This window comes from Eufriesea mexicana, unplaced genomic scaffold (genome assembly GCF_001483705.2).
Source record: "Eufriesea mexicana isolate 0111107269 unplaced genomic scaffold, ASM148370v2 scaffold18737, whole genome shotgun sequence".
In the NCBI taxonomy this organism is placed as follows: Eukaryota; Metazoa; Arthropoda; class Insecta; order Hymenoptera; family Apidae; genus Eufriesea; species Eufriesea mexicana.
In genome coordinates, this window is record NW_016926029.1 from 118,752 (window position 1) to 135,932 (window position 17,181).

General features: G+C 28.0%; 4 protein-coding genes across 4 annotated transcripts; 1 reads left to right on the forward strand and 3 right to left on the reverse strand.

Moving 5' to 3' along the window:
- Positions 1–566: 566 nt before the first annotated feature.
- Pi4KIIalpha (phosphatidylinositol 4-kinase II alpha) lies at positions 567–5,910 on the reverse strand. Its single transcript, XM_017909616.1, has 10 exons — positions 5,290–5,910; positions 5,083–5,201; positions 4,495–4,987; positions 4,140–4,405; positions 3,902–4,041; positions 2,158–2,424; positions 1,762–2,082; positions 1,415–1,667; positions 1,055–1,326; positions 567–957 (listed from the first exon to the last, which is right to left on the reverse strand). The coding sequence occupies exons 1-10, from the start codon at positions 5,576–5,578 to the stop codon at positions 660–662; spliced, it is 2,718 nt and encodes a 905-aa protein (XP_017765105.1). The 5' UTR covers positions 5,579–5,910; the 3' UTR covers positions 567–659.
- A 1,141-nt stretch (positions 5,911–7,051) lies between these two features.
- Positions 7,052–11,923, forward strand: Exd2 (Exonuclease 3'-5' domain-containing 2). Its single transcript, XM_017909600.1, has 8 exons — positions 7,052–7,287; positions 7,772–7,913; positions 7,989–8,288; positions 8,367–8,491; positions 8,597–9,009; positions 9,088–9,461; positions 9,535–9,714; positions 11,771–11,923. Exons 1-8 carry the CDS (start codon positions 7,052–7,054, stop codon positions 11,840–11,842), a joined length of 1,842 nt encoding a protein of 613 aa, XP_017765089.1. The 3' UTR covers positions 11,843–11,923.
- Positions 10,118–10,931, reverse strand: blp (mitochondrial import inner membrane translocase subunit Tim16). The gene has a single exon (XM_017909601.1). The coding sequence runs from the start codon at positions 10,547–10,549 to the stop codon at positions 10,172–10,174; it is 378 nt and encodes a 125-aa protein (XP_017765090.1). The 5' UTR covers positions 10,550–10,931; the 3' UTR covers positions 10,118–10,171.
- A 145-nt stretch (positions 11,924–12,068) lies between the features above and the next one.
- Positions 12,069–13,135, reverse strand: Fntb (Farnesyl transferase beta subunit). Its single transcript, XM_017909537.1, has 4 exons — positions 13,022–13,135; positions 12,799–12,918; positions 12,474–12,712; positions 12,069–12,381 (listed from the first exon to the last, which is right to left on the reverse strand). The coding sequence occupies exons 1-4, from the start codon at positions 13,133–13,135 to the stop codon at positions 12,069–12,071; spliced, it is 786 nt and encodes a 261-aa protein (XP_017765026.1).
- Between the last annotated feature and the right edge of the window lie 4,046 nt (positions 13,136–17,181).

Sequence of the window (17,181 nt, forward strand, 5' to 3'; positions counted from 1 at the left end):
CCTGAAATTTATGTACTCTACTGAAAAGTATCAATTGTTGTGCGTATATAAAGCGATATACGCTAGTATGTCATCTCATATTTACTATATATAATATAAATATATAAATAAATAAATAGATAAATAAACAAATAAATATATATATATACATATATACATGTGTGTGCGCGCTTTTATATATACATATGTATGTATGTATAAAGACATACACCACACACGTATAAATCCATGTACGTATATATCTATGTATGTATATGTACATGCATGTATTTAAACATGTATATGCGTGCACGTACGTACTTATGTAAGTATAAATGAATGTAAAGTAAACTACACTTCTAAATGGTGTACATTAATATCTATTATCAAATCTATTTTATCGCTATTATCTTTTATCAAAAACTAGAGTTTATTTTATTATTGAGAACAATTTTACCATTTGTAGAAGATATATTATTATTATTCTTATTCATCGGCACAATGATTACATAAATGTAAAATATGATATGCTCGAACCGAATTCACATACTGAATAAAATAGCTTTTAATTCGATTTCTAAATTGTTCTCGTTTACATTTTGTTATTTAAATATCTATCCTACAAATGTTTGTTATAATACAGCATAGAAATAACATTTGTTTGTGGAAAAATTAGGAAGTTATACAAAAATTTCTTGTTTCAAAAGATTGTAATTATTTTCATCATTCACGGTCCCTATCTGTGTCGAAGGATTGTCATGGTTGGCGTGCAAGCAATTACAATTTGTATCCACACAAGTATCTTCGTAATGTCCAGGTGCAGGAAAACTAACTTGGTAAATAGTATCAGCACACATAGGATTAGTAGGTGGTTGATATTTGCCTTTAGATGCCCAAGGTATATGTTCCTTAGGAATTGGAGTCCAAGGTTGATAAGATAACTTGTTTACTGTATCGTACTCAATTTTCTCCGATAATCTAAGAAATATGTAGAAAACGTGTTCGTTTGTTTAAAGGATTGTTGCGCAATATACTGGAATAGATAGATGATTAGTGAAAGATGTCCCTAATCTACCTGCAATAATGCGCGACAGGTTTAAAACTTTGAACCCATTCTACTGGGCCTGGTTTCGTGTAAGATAGTTTCGTCGTAGTTCTATCGTCGATAGGTGTATTAGAGCTTTGAAGATTATTGCACGGAATAACGATATCGGGTCGTAGCGTTACTTTCTGCACGAAATCGCAACGATTAGTAGTTGCAGATTGCATCGGACCATCGCCTATCATGGTTCTGCTTCGAGGTAATATCGGGGAACGTTTCTCGCTCTGGACCGGTTGGTAACTTAACTAGAATTTAAAAAAAAAAGAAGATGGATCAATAAGTGAAAAGAGCAGTTATTAGTAAATGGTGGGAATATTAAATAAACGCGTGTACTTTGCTCGTTGTGTCTGCCGATATTTTGCCATCTGGTTTTGAGATAGCATTGCAAGGGATAAATGGTTCAACGCGTTCTACGTCGATTGATTGTAAGTAACTTTCTTTGTAAATAGTATTTCCGTGGAATTCACCACCGCAAGGGAACACATTGGCAAGAACCGGTCGTACAGGTTTTTCCGTGCGTAGTTTTTCGTTTTTCAAGAAACTTTCGGAATATGTTGTTTTTCCGCACATCGCAATATCTGGAGGCCTATAAAAATTTTCATAAAAGCATCTTAAAGATCGATTTGACTGTTCGAAGTAAACGTACAAATAGACACTACTTATTTAAATATAAGATATACTTGTAACTTTGTTTCTGCTGCCACGAGCACGTTTCTCTTTTTTCCATACAGACAGGCTGGTAACTTAATTTGTGTGTAGTATCGTGAAAAATTGGTTCACTGGGTGGATAATAAACTGTTATCGGTTTAAAATTAATTGTCGGTTTCGTAAAACCAGGATCTGTGTAAGAAAGTTTTGCTGTAGTACTGGCATCGAGTTTACCGGTACTTAAACGAATATTCCCACAAGGTATTATAATTTCTGGTTTTTCTATGTATTTGCGTGGATAATCATGACGAACCGTGGTAACAGAATCCATTTGACCAGATCCCATCATTGATCTAATACATGAGAAAGAATGAAGAAAATGATAACTGACAAGTTTCTTATCTGATTTGATTCGATAAATTTGTTACCTTTGTTTTGGTATAATAGGTTTTGTTTTAGGAATATTTCCCATAAGTTTGTAACTCAATTGATTAGTCGTCTCACCGGAAAATCGAGCATCAGATTTGATAAGAGCAGGTATGGGTCGGATAGGTTGAGATCGACTGCGCCGTATTTCTGCACGATCCACGTTTAAATACGATAAGTGATATGTGGTATTAGTTTCGAACAATTTTGAAGGTGGATTAAACGTTTTCACAGGAGCGAATGACTTTGTTCGTTGTGGTTGTACATATCTTCTCGTACACTAATTACGTATAATATTAATGATATAATAACAATGATCACAATCACTAGTTTTACTAGTAAAAATTCATAATCGAAAAATTGATAGATTCGTTACTTTGATATTACAAGGACATTCTAATGATTTCTGCCGTGGTAATCCAAGTTGCTTCTTTTTACTAATCTCCAATACTTCCATTTTGTACTTTGTATTATTAATATTAATGTTAGCAATTAATAATATAATATATTTATAAATTATTAATATAATGATACCAATTTGAAACTTTCCTTTTTAAATAAACGAAATAAAAATACCCGTTTGTTATTGGTAAATCTTGATTCCCGAAAGATTTATAATATATAAAATACAATGATATAAAATGAAAAGATTGTAGTTGCAACCGTCAACCTTTACATTACATTTTGTAACTTCAACGAAACGTGCAATTTAACGAGCCATACTTCGAAGTTAGTATTAACTCAATGTTGTTTAAATGGAAACAAAATAAAACCGATTATAAAATCGATTATATCAATAATCGATCGTACATTTAAATAATTGTAAATATGTATTGAGATAAAAACAAAAAAATATTTGTAGAGATTTAGATATAGACCGAAATTATTTACTAACAATAACTGTAATAGAAATTTTTGTCTTAGCTACTAATAGAAATTTTATTTCCTCATACGCATCGGTTAAAAATATAATATCAATACGTAGAATGTTTATTTTAAACAATAAAAATATGTTCTTTTACTATTTTAGATCACAGTTAATTTTTAAGATTAGACAAATTTTCCTTTTCAACAGTATCTAGCGAAAATATGTGTAAATCGATGTTTTTAAGACGATGGTACATGGAAGACAGAAGATATACAATGTGATTACGTGAGACTGTTCACGTTTCATTTTAAAGGGTTATCATTTGCATAGTCATAAAACACTGCCTACATTCGTTTATCATTTTTCTCACATTTCAATTATACGAAGCATATCGAAAAATATTGTTTTAACATTACATATATTTACTGTATACAATATAATCATACTATGATTCGAGTTAATATAATCGAATTAAAAAAAATGGTATAGACATAAGATAAATTAAATGTAATTATCGATGAATCTACGCAGATTGTAGAAATTAGTACTGAAAAAGAGAGGTAGTAATGCGTAATAAAATTAAGAAGGATAGGACAAATAATAAGATGCAATATCTGTGATGCACCGAGCAGTTCTTTTCAGTTAACACACAGAGCTAATGCCGTTTTTCAAGTATTCACCAAGAAGAATCTCTTTTAACACCAAGAGAAGAAAGGACTTTTATTCTGGAAGCGCTGTGTAAATGTATCAGAGAATGAAAATAGTCTTGGTGCTCCATTTCCTTTGGCCCTGTAAAATAGTATTGATAAAATCACATTTTATGTGGTGGATTGCATATACTTCTAATTTGTTAAAAATACATAAATATAAATAAATACTTCTCAACAATCACAGCAGGCATTTGAACCAATTGCACGGGGCTCTTAGCATCCTTTAAAGCTTGTTGCAAGTTCAAGATCTGACCACGCATTACGCTCATTTGTTTATCAAAATGATGTCGATCGAAACCTTTGTCTTGCTATAAAAATAAATTTTTTTTTTTTTTTTTTTTTCAAAATTTACTTACAAAATAACACCGACATTGATGTAAAGTAATTATCATTTTATATAACTTACTTTAAATAATTGGTATAAATCATCACAAAGATCTTGTACAAAATTTTGATCCGAGAGTTGCGGTAATACAAGTTCTCGTGTTACATCACTAAATGGTTGTTTTGCTTGGCTTAACCAAGCCCAATGATAAGGATAAGCACGCCAAGAATCAGGATGTTTAAAAGGAAAGGCTAAACCATTATCTATAGCAGCTATTTTTACTTCACCCTGTTCCGTTCCGTTTTTTCCCTTATTGTTATCATATTTAATTAACCAATTATCATTACCTTTAGAAAAATATTGACATATTATAGTGTATACTTAATGATTTGACTCTTTATATGAATACTGAAAAATTTTATGAATTGTTAAATACCTCTGTCAGTATTTCTTATTATGTAGTCCAAAATAACTAAGCGTTCAAATTGAAGTTGAAATTCTCTACTAAGATGAGGTGACAGGGACTCATTTTCCCACCGCCTCAACCAGTAATCAGCATCTTTGTAACCATCTACAAAAACTTGAAAAGAACCAACTTTTGGTGGTAAACCAATACGATTGAAATGTGAGCCTACTGTTGGAAACTGGTCCATAATAGCTTGCTTCATACGAGCTTTTTGACGGTCTAATCGTGGGTAGTTAAATGTTTTACTGACAAGTTTAACTACTCTTGTGTTTGGAACTATACCCAGACCTAATTTACGGTCAACTAAACTTGCACCTGCCTCGCTGAGATATCCCTGATTTGGAATTAAACAACTTCTTCCAAAACAACAAGGACAACAAAGCTTGTGCATCCACTTTGTCCATTTTGGATTTAATCTCCCATAAGGTTCTTCATCTTTTGGCTTAAAAACACCTATTATTTTCTATAAAATAAAGCATTCTGTTACTGTTATAGAATTATAATTCTATTTTGCTAAGTAGATTTGAATTTTTTAATATAAAATAAAGTTTACCTTACCCTTGTGTGATTTTTTACAAAGTAACTGCCACTAGAACCTTGATATATTCTTTCTGGAAAGATTCCATTATCTATTGCCAATTCAGCTTGCCATATTAATTCAGAAAACTGTGGGTCATCTATAAAATATCAAAATATAATGCATGATTTATATGGTTAAAAATATGTTAAATTTTCAATCTATCAATAGAACAGATAATAACAAACCAGGAAAACGATTGAAAGTGACATCAAGCTCTAACCGACCAAGGAGAGGCTGGCTCTCCCGGTCAATTCCAGGGGAATCAATGGCTATGGTTTGTTCGTTGCTCAGATTGGGAACAAATTCAATGTCTGGTATTAGTTCTGAACACTCATTCGCCGGTAAACAACTATTGGGTGTAATTGAAAGATCTACTAGTGCATCAGTTTCTACCAAGGTAGAAGTATTAGTATTATTCTGGCTATGATATTCTCGATACGGCACGTGTAATTGCCGTTGTTCGGAGTCGCTCATTACAACTGAATCTGCTAGTTATTTGGCAGATTCTTTTACTATTTAATCGCTTAAAAAATCGTCCACACAAATAATACTATCTATTTCCCCATATTCTTATCCCACCTGTCAATGACGCGAACGATCGAACTCGTGTTTAACAAGTATTTTCACCAATACTAAGTTTAAAACAATCATTGCGTTATTAAAATAACAACTCCGGATTATTGTAAATTTACTAGTTTATAAGGGTAGTCATACACTAAAGGCGTATTTTTAAGATGTTTAAAAGTACTGTGTAACTATTAATAACTACGACTCGTCATTCCAGCAGACGATATCAGCTGATAGGATTAACGCCATACTTAATTTTTTTCTATACTATTTCATGTGCTTATATGTACACATAATTATAGTTTTCTACCTATGCAAAGAATACATGTTCAACTATCTCACATGTATACTTACTTTATGTGCCATTAATATTCTTATAAATTGTATACAAATAAAATGGTATGATTATATTTTATAATCTTGTTTCAAATCAAACTTAGAGAATAGTTATAATATCATCATATAATTTTGAGTAAATATTATATTTGTTTACAGAGTAATATTTTATTATAACATTTTATCTATATGTAATAAATTTACGTTTACCAAATTTTTTTAAATTATTTATTTGAAATTTAAGAATATATAAAATTTTAATAAATGTATGATGTCATTTGTACAAAATATAATTTGGTTTATAGCCTACATAACAAACAATAATAATAAACAATGTTAATACAATACATAGAATTTATTGTAAAAATTGTAGAAAAAATTGCATCAACCAATCAGCTCAAAGAACGTTCTAGCGAAATATAAACAAGGAAGATAACGTTACAATAATCGTAGTTATGTGTAATATTCATAGTCGTGTACTTGAACCGTTTCTGTGGTAGCTACAGAGTGTCTTGAACCTCGTCTGGTTATTAACTTATTTTTCTTAATTGAAATCGTGATGTACCTTTTGCGTGATTACTTAAATATTTTGTATAATTTAATAATTCAAACATTCATTTCGTGGAACTGTTTATACTTATTACTCCACAAGTACCGGTTGTCATGATCAGTCAATTTAGAATCCTTATAGTTCAACGTGTAGATAAATTTAATTGACATATTTATTTAATATATTTAATTGTGAATTATCAATGTAAATATTTATATCTTAAATAAAAAAATATATGTATACGTACGCATATATACATATATTTATATGTGCATATATAAACGTGTGTATGTGTTTGTGAAAGAGCGAGAGCGAGAGTGAAAGAAACAGAATATGTATATATATATATATATGTATGTATGCATAAATATATATATGTATATATATCTATATGTACACGTATACTTAAGTATACATAAAAAAGGAATAGTAAATTGTATATACAAATTTTTATTTTCAATACTATCAAATATAAAAATCTATCTTTACAATTAATGCGTCCTGTAAAAAGCAACATGTTCCTTGTGTGTGTAACTGTGGGCCTAGTACTCTTGGCCTCCAAATATCGCAGAAATGTTTTTCAAAGTGTTAAACATCTCTGTCAATATATAAAGAGTAAAAATGGTAAACAAAGTGACGATAAGAAAAAGGATCTTAAAATTACATTGGATAAAATTATTTTGGCTGATACTCCTGAGAAATGTGATTACGCCGTTCAGCGTATTCGCTGGTAAGTTATTTTAATTATTTTTATTTTAATATTACGTTATATATTCTAAGTGCTATTTATACCAAATACACAATACTGCTATGTTTACATTTTTTTGTTGCTGTATGTCTAACTATAGACTTTTAGGACATTAGTTATCTTAATATATGTTTTTTTCAATTAATTACTGTACAATTTAAGAAATTTCTTTAATTTATTGAGTGCAGAGTATATTAGCATATATATTTTAATTATATATGCCTTTTTTGATAATAATGATTTAAATCTAACATAGTATAATATAATATGCGATTTATATATATACTAATATAATGTACAATTTAAATATATGATAGAACTTTTAAAGTTTTTAAATTACAAAATACACCTAACAATATAGCAGGCAATTTTTAGCAACCTTTCTTTGTTTATCTAATAAATTATCTCTATAAATTTTCACTATTATTATTTATTTATTTTAAAGCAAATATGTTTTATGTTAAAGCAACTTATCTAATGATGTATTGGGTTTTGATTGTGAATGGATTAATGGAGGACCTGTTTCTTTACTTCAACTTGCAACATTTAATGGAGTATGTGGCCTATTCCGCATTGGTAAAATTGGATACATTCCACAAAAATTAAAAGTACATATCTTATAAGTTGAATCAATATATACATAAATATTGATATAAATAATATAACAAATTCTTTCTGTTTAGGAATTACTAACTAGTAAACATATCCTTAAAGTTGGAGTTGCTTCATATGAAGATGGGCAAAAGATAATAGCAGATTATGGGTGTAGGGTTTGCAGTACACTTGATTTAAGGACATTAGCAGAACATGTGAATTTACCAAGTCCAAAAAGTTTAGCTGCTATGAGTTTACAATATTTGGGTTTGGAAATGGATAAACTAATTGAAGTAAGGTGTAGCAATTGGAATGCTGTCACTCTTACTGACGAACAAGTAGCATATGCTGCTTGCGATGCAATTGTGTCTGTTCTTATTTATGACCAAGTAAAAAATAGTTTACATTACATTTGTAATTATTTAATATAAAAAACATTAAATGTACCAGTAAATTGTTTATTCCAGATCATGCAGAAGATGAAAGAAAAATATTCTTTGTGGGAAAATTTGATAAATTATATAAAAAGTTTATGTAATAAAAGCATAAATATGCAATTTCATTGTTTACCTAATGATGTAATTGATACAAGGTAATAAGATGTTTAGTACATTGAAAAGAGTTTATTTTTGAATTGTTACTATATTATATTCTGTATATAGTATACAGAAAGTCATTCTTATATCTTGTATTGTAGGTTCAAGGTTCACCAAGAACACATAACTGTTAATCAAAAAAATATTAAAAATAATTATTTTGATAAGATTACCAGAGATTTAAAAACAAACAATAATATTACACATAAAAGTAATATACCTACAAGGAATAAACCATTATATCACAATTGTTATTTACAAGCTCCAGATGGAGAAATATTGTGTACATGTGACCGTAAGAAGGCAGAATGGTATGTTACAAAAGAATTGGGAGATGTAATTGAGAAAGAACCATTTACTGTGAGGTTGAAGTTTGAACCTTCTGGACGAGCTTTGGGAGAGGTGGGACAATATTATACACAAATTAAAATTAACCAGTGTGTAGTTTGTGGTACTTCAGATAAATTTATTAGAAAAAATGTTGTACCTCGAGAATATCGTAAATATTTTCCGTGTAAGTATACGCTTAAAATAAAATAATTTAATATGCATATAATAAAGTAAGTTATTAATACAATGCTAATTTTTGTAGTGGTTATGAAAGCTCATCAATCTCATGATATATTATTATTATGTCCATCCTGTCACGAAATAAGTAATTGTCATGATCTGCAGCTCAGAAGAAAGCTAGCAGATATGTGTGATGCACCTTTAGCTGGTCCATTAACACATGTACGTAATAAATATGTAAATAATTGGAGGAAATTACATTCAGCTGTTAAAGCTTTAAGAGAAAGAACTACTTTACCTGATGCACGACGTAAAGAGTTAGAACATTATATCTTGGAATGTACAAGCAAGCAACAAGTCACACCAATTTTACTTGATTTGTTAAACAAGGAATTGAAAAATGTTATATCAGTACCTAATTATGATCAATCTAAATATCAACCTCATGGTTTAAAGGTACTATTAGTGAAAGATAAATACTACATATCTACAAAAAGATTTAATTTTATTAATAAATTTCATGTTTTAGGTGGTTCACAATTTTCAAAAAAGAGAAGGAGGATTAGTAGAACTGGAGCGCATGTGGAGGGAGCATTTTCTTTTAACTATGAAGCCAAAATATCTACCAAATCTATGGTCTGTTCGTCATAATCAAGATAGATTAACTATTCGTCACTTACAAAATACAATTGAACCAGAGGATGCAAAGGTAGCTGGTTTGGCATACTGAGTTTTAAGTATTATGTACCTAAAAGGACTCGTATAAGAGCGAGTACTTATATCAAAAGACTGTCATATAAATCTGTATGTCTCTTATGTACATATATTTACATACACATACATATACATATTTATATATTTATATATACACAGATATACATAAGAATGAATAAGGTTTTTTATTTTCTACCTACTATTTTAATTAATAAGATTATACAAATATCTTGATTTGCAAAAAATAGACGTCACATTTTAAATAATATTTTCTTCTATTTCAATATTTTACATAATATTAAAATATAAATATGCTTATTTTGTTGATTGGATGTTCTATATTATTTATTTATGTTTAAAATATTATTACATGCGTATATACAGATTTTAGAGGCATATCAATTACATTCAGACTATACAGAATTGCATTAAAATTGTTTTAAAATATTTTGTCACATGGAATTTGTATTCTGAGGAGGAACTTTAATATTCTTCAACTCTTCATCAATACGTTCTTTAGCACGTACAATTTTTGACTGTATATAAAAAGAACCACCCTTTGATTTATCATTAACTTCCATCAAGTATTTATAATTACGTTCAATAGCTTCTAATTGATCCACTCGTTCAACATTTAAAATTTGTAATGCTTCTTCTAAAGTAATACCAGTCTTATAATTAGCTGCAACATGTTCAGTACCTCTTTTTCCACCACCTAGTTTCTGTGCAGCTGCTTGACTTGCTGCAAGTTCTTGACGCAATGCTCGTGCAAATGCTTTAGTAACGACTTGTGTTCCCATTATAATTAATTTTATTAAGTGTTTTGCCATAACCTATTTCTTCTGGTTCAAAATAGTTTTTAAAATAACTTTCGATATACTTCTCTTCACAATTTATCTTTAGGATAATATTTATTCTAAACAAAATTCGTTTTCTGTGATATTCAAATAGTAATACTATTGTTTTTTAAATTTTATGGCGGTTCCTTTATACAAATTTATTCTTTACACATTTTGCACTCGTGTTACACCATTTCAAGCCACACCATACATATATTTTCCTATATACATATGTACGCGCGCGCGAGCGTGCATGTGTGTGCGTATTACAGATTATTTATTTACACATCGAATTTTTGATACAAAGAGTGATATCATAATGGAGTATTAAACAAATTTTAACACGTTCGTTGCCACATTACCCACATCACTCGTAAATGTTTAACTTATTTTTTGTCCAGTCAGAGTAGAGTAGTCAAGTATTTAATTGAATTACCACATGCAAATATAAAATACAAAAAATATATAAAATAAAGTAAAATAAAAAAATTAAAAATATACATACACTATATATAAATTTATATTTAAAATAAAACATAACATTGTATTCGCTAAAACAGTTCAAACATATTTGAAGTGATTTTGGACAATTGGGACAATACGTTGTAGTTTTTTTTATATTTTTTCTTGCGTCACTCCACCGATTCACGCTGGGCAACGAATGTATTAAAGAATTTTTTCATTTCTAGAGAGAGTATTAGGTTAGGTTTTTTTCAATATCCATCAAATATCTACTACACATTAGGTCACATCATTCTCATTGGTTCATAAAATTAACATATCACTAATTCGATAATTTATAATTATTAGTTTTATTATTCAATAATTTTATATTTACATTTTATTGGTCAATTTTTATATGAGGTGAAGTGAAATTTATCTCTGAACTGGTTGCTAAAATGAAATAAAAGCATTTTTATTCTATCTATGTACTTTGAACATTAAATATATGTTCAGTCAGGTATCGGTAGTGTATTAAAATATTTCAATGCATTAACTGCACAAGAATCTTCCAAATTATACAAAGGATGAATTATTTTCACTAAATTTATATTAGGTGATCCAATGATTAATGGCCATGGAGAATTTTGTGCAATTGATAATCCACTAAGTGCATAACATGTATGATATACATCTTGACTTCTGAAATAAATACAGTAATTTATAAAATTATTTTTGTGATAAATAATAGTAGTGTTTCATACTTTCCAGGCTTGTCCACAAGACTACCATAAGGATGTTGACAACAGATTAATAAATATTCTTGTAAGGCCTCTTGATTAAACAACCAATATGCAGAATTAAATAATTTGTTTTCCATAGTTAAAATTGTATGAATCAGTGGAAAAACTCCACCTTGCCAAAATGAATAACAAGCATCTACAAGTTTATTTGTGCGTCCTTGAAAACCACCTTCTAAGTGCATTTGTTTATTTACTATCCATCTCTGAAAATAAATATATATAAATAATTGACCTATTGATGTATATGTTTTATAAAATTCACAATATTAATTAAATACCAGAAATGATTTCAAAGAACAGAAGTGAGGTTTTCCAAGAAGCATAAGTGCTGCTAACCCACAAAATCCATATCCACCATGAGCTTCCATTCCAGGAGAACCTCCAAAACCACCTTCCCACGTTTGACATTTAGCTATCCAACTTTCACTTCCTTTAAATATTTCTGGAGTATATACATTTGTTAGTTTTGCTACAGAAAGAGCACAATATATTCCTCTTATGTCTGTTTCTCCATCTTTGTGTATGCTAAAAGAACCATCATCTCCATGTAGAGATGATAAGAACTGTTTAAGTCCTTTTCTAAAATCAATACATAAAATCATATAAATAAAATTTTTTAAGCAACATGTTTTAAATTTTAATAACAATATCTATTTCTTTTATGTACGTACCTATCAATTATTTGATAAGCTTCAGGAGTACCAATAGTACATAATGCATTTATTACTGCATATGTAGAAGCTAAATGAGGATGTTGTCCTGGGCCTCCTCCAAATCCTCCTTCTGGTGACTGGCATTTAGATAAAAAATTAATAATTTTGGAATACTCATCATATTCTAATCGTTCTCCTAGGATTTGAAGAGAATGTAGACTCCAATAACACAACCATGATCTACTGGAATCTAAACACTAAAAAATAATATATTCAAGACACATGTAAAAATTTTAAATATAATAGTAGAATAAATTAATAAAAAAAATGTAAACATTCTTACCTCATGAGCTTCACAAAGATGAAATAAAGATTTTTTTAAAAATAGGATATGTTTTTGTCTTGTTAAAAGTGGTTCATTGTTCAATTTGTATAATTTTAGTATATTATTTTCAACATGATTCTATAAACATAACATTAAAGAATATTAGTTAAAAAAAAAAAAAAAGGAAAGAAACAAAAGGAAAGATATTTAATAGATTATTTCATTTATATAAAAGGCACACCTGCCATATTGAACTTGCAGTTTCACATCCTTCATCATCTTGTTTTTGTTTTAATATTTCGGCATAAGTTCTAACGCGGGGTTCATCAAGTTCATTAATCATTGAATTCCACATAATCTATTAAACACGTGGATATATTGTATTAACAATTAGAAGAAGCAAATTATATATTAAAGTGTAAAGTTAAATATAAAAAAATAAAATTTATATTATGAAATTTTTAAAAGAAAAATGATGGCAGAATGTATGTCGTTTATTATCATTTTAAATAATAAAATTTTGCTTCTCGATGAAACAATTCCATTTTTAAATGAAATTTTTTCGAATAGAACTATTATTACAACTATTGTATCATTTTCATATTGAATGTACAATAATTACTTCAAGACAAGAAGAACGATAAAATTTCTCTGACACAAACTAATTAGAACTTATAGTAGATACGCAAATGATTAAAATATGTGAAGAAAGTCTTAGTTATTAAACTCGTCGTACGATGGTGCGCTTCGTTTCTAGAATTAACCTAATTTCACCGTTTCTTTTATTTGTAAATTTTTTACAAATAAAAATCTTAAGAATATTTTTGTTATAAAATATTGTCAGTGTACCATTACATGTGTAATACAATACTTTATGATAATAATAATGTATATTACGACAGATACTTATTTTTTACCAAAAAATTTTATTATTCATACATTTTATGGTGAAAGAACTTGTTTTTGTTGGGACAAAAATAAATTTATAATATTTCCATACACAAATAATAACAAAGTATTTGCCACGGTTTTGACAGCTCCGGCTTTAATAAAAACTATACAATGTTTTACTGATCGAATTTTTGTAGTTTGTATTCCACAAGGCATTTATAAATTTACGAGAGAACAAAAATTTGCCGTTTTAAGTAAAAATGCTATTGGAATGGGAACGGTCTTTTATGAAGTGTTGACACCAAGAAATAAATATCTTTATTTGGATAACAAGCAAAAGATGACAAATAAGATGCTGTTTAAACTTTCTTCCAATGAGATTGATTCCAGTAAGTTATGTGTTTATCCATTAAATGTGGATAGTGTTACAGGACATTTTATGAAAGCTTTATCATGTAGTGATTCTGCATCAATAGAAAATTTATGTATAATTGGAGATGGGCTAAAACTTTTTACACTAATAAATGAGACTCTACAAATAATATATAATAGTATTTATCCTATTAAAGATATAATACCTGTACAAAAGAGTTCCAAAATTGATGGGCTACTTTTGATTGGTAATACAGATGTAATTACTATAATACATTCAAAGGATAATATGCTTGTTTCTCAAACAATTTATCTAAGAATAAAAATACAAGCCATTTGTGCTGGTTTTAGTCAATTTTCAGAAAATACATTATGGATTGTTTATTCATCTGAATCTAAACTATATTATGCAACAAAACAATTATTGCCCAATATTATTCATCAAACAAAAGTTCAAGATAAAAGGTTTGTATGTTTACAAACATATGATTCCAAGCTAATCCTAGGTTTAACAATGAATAAGCAATTAGTAGATTTCTCTATAGATACAGTGGAAAGAATATTATCTTTGGAAACTGATACCATTATTAATCTTCATTACAACATGTTAGAAGGTGCTACACTTATAATGGATAAAATTTATAAAGGTACTCAAGAATTAGATGTCTTGAATGAGATATTAACAGCAGAAGAAGATAAATTAAGGAGAATAAATTTATATGCACATAAACAAAAAATACGATTATGTCCAAAAATAATGATAAATCACATAACTAATCAATTGTTCTTGTCAGCAAATTTTCAAAATATGTTGCCTAAAAATAGTTGGGTAATTCTTAATGTAAAATCGGGATGTAAAAATCTGTTTTCTATGAAGAAAGTAATAGATCAGGAGACCACAGTTGACCTTTATATACCCAAAGATCTAACAGTAAATTTTTCACAGATTGGAATAGATATAATAGCTTTCAAAGATGAAAGATATCCTTGGTGTCTGATAAGGGATTATATAATCAATCCACATTTTGAACAAACCAAGAAGAGAAGGACAAGACAAAATTCTAATTCTATAAATTATGATTTTGTAAATTCTAAAATTGTTATACTCCAAACTCTTATACAAGAAAAAAACGTTAATATAAAAAAATTATCTGAAATTAAGAAAAGTTTAAGAAAACAACTTGGTAATACTTAAAACTTAACAATATACAAAATAAATGATTTATTATAATTTGGTTTATAAATTTTTTAGTGTTTTATTGATAATACAATTGATCTATCTACATTTTATTAGAAATAAATTTTGATTTGTTCATAAGTGACATACACTTTTTTAATGCTACGTAATATCCTTTGTTATAATAAATTATATATCATTGCATGTGAAATTACAGAGATGGGAAATTAAATCATTATTTGATTAATTTCACATTTGTTTAAAAAATTGAAAGTTTTGAATTTTGTAATTTCTGCCTACTTTCATTTTTATTAAAATTTCGAAAACTATTAAAATTTTATATTTGTAATCTATTTTCTGTCCCCTCTTATTTTTCTAAATTCCGTATAAATTAGAATAGGGGGGTGTCATTCGGAAGAATATCCCAAATTTTTGCCTAAATAAATACCCAAAAGGTAGAGTGGTATTGGCACCCGGTTTGATCTGTATTATAATTTTTATGATCTGTACAATAATTTTTACTCCGGTGTGATCAGAAAGTTTGTCAGGATGTAATTAATACTTACTTGAGCGATAGGTTTTGTATTTCCTGTGTATTTTTATGTTCTTTCTGTAGTAAATAAGATTGCTATAGAAAACTGTTTTTCTTGCATAGTATTCTTATTATTTTGTAACTAATACATACTAGCATAAGAAAGTGTAAAAAATAAATTTTTTTATTAAGAAATTTTATTTACAATTGTTTATTTACAATGTTTTCATAGGCGAAAACAGAATACAAAATAAGAAATAGATTGAAAAAAAATTACTAACTATGGATGGAAATCGAAACCTGGATCTTTAAGCATAGAAATTTTTGAATGTCGCCGTTAGGCCACAACGCCACTTGAAAACTATTGGAAATAAATCTGTAGTTAAATATGTAATAAAATTTTAACCATAAATATCTCAAAAACTAGTGAATAGTTGTATCTATAATGATATAGTTTCTTGAACTGCATGAAGAAATCTACAAACCTGCGAAGTTTCAACTAAATCGATGATCCAAAGGACTTGCACTTTCCCTGTCAATTTGGTTTGAATTTCGAATTACTTAAAATATTCCAGTAGCTCTATTCTTTGTATCATTCAAAGCAACCATATATCTTTTTTAAAAAAAAGAAATTTTGAGTTTTAAGTAATGATACACCATAGCAAAATAAAATTGTTGTTGACTTTAGTAAAATTGTTTGCTATTGGTGTAAACAGTATGGTATAAACATACAATTTATATTTATTTAGTAGGCACACTATTACATGATATTAATCAACTAAAAATCATCATACAAATTTAATACATGAAAACTATTCTTAATATAACAATAATTGTTATTTTCCATTTTTTCTTTTTCTTTTTTTTTTTTTTTTTACATGACTAATTAATGTTTAAATCTTGATTGCAAGGTATAGTTTCTATTGTAAACATAATTTAAAATTATTACAAATATAAACACATTGTTAGTAGTATCTATAAATTCTATGAAAGACTGTAAACATAAATACATTTCAATAAGTACTTTAAATTAAACTATATAAATGTTATATGTAATGTTTATTCTAAATTGAAGACAAAAAATTAAGCAATATAGAAGAAAAAGTAAATGACAAAAGAGCAATAAATGCTTTATGATATATGACACTGTAATGTCTACCTATTGTAATTTTAAGATACGCATTCTATTATTACATTAATGTTAATTGTAACATAATATATTAATACAAATACATAGATTTTAAAGTTATATTATATACTCAATATTCATGAAAAATATTTCATAAAATTGCCTGAGATGTGCAAACATATATGTTTACATAAAATTGTTCAAATAATAAATATATATTTATATAAAAATAAAATCTGAATGATGTTTTAAAAACCTGAAGTTTATGCTATGTTTAAACAATATTTTTCTATAACAAAA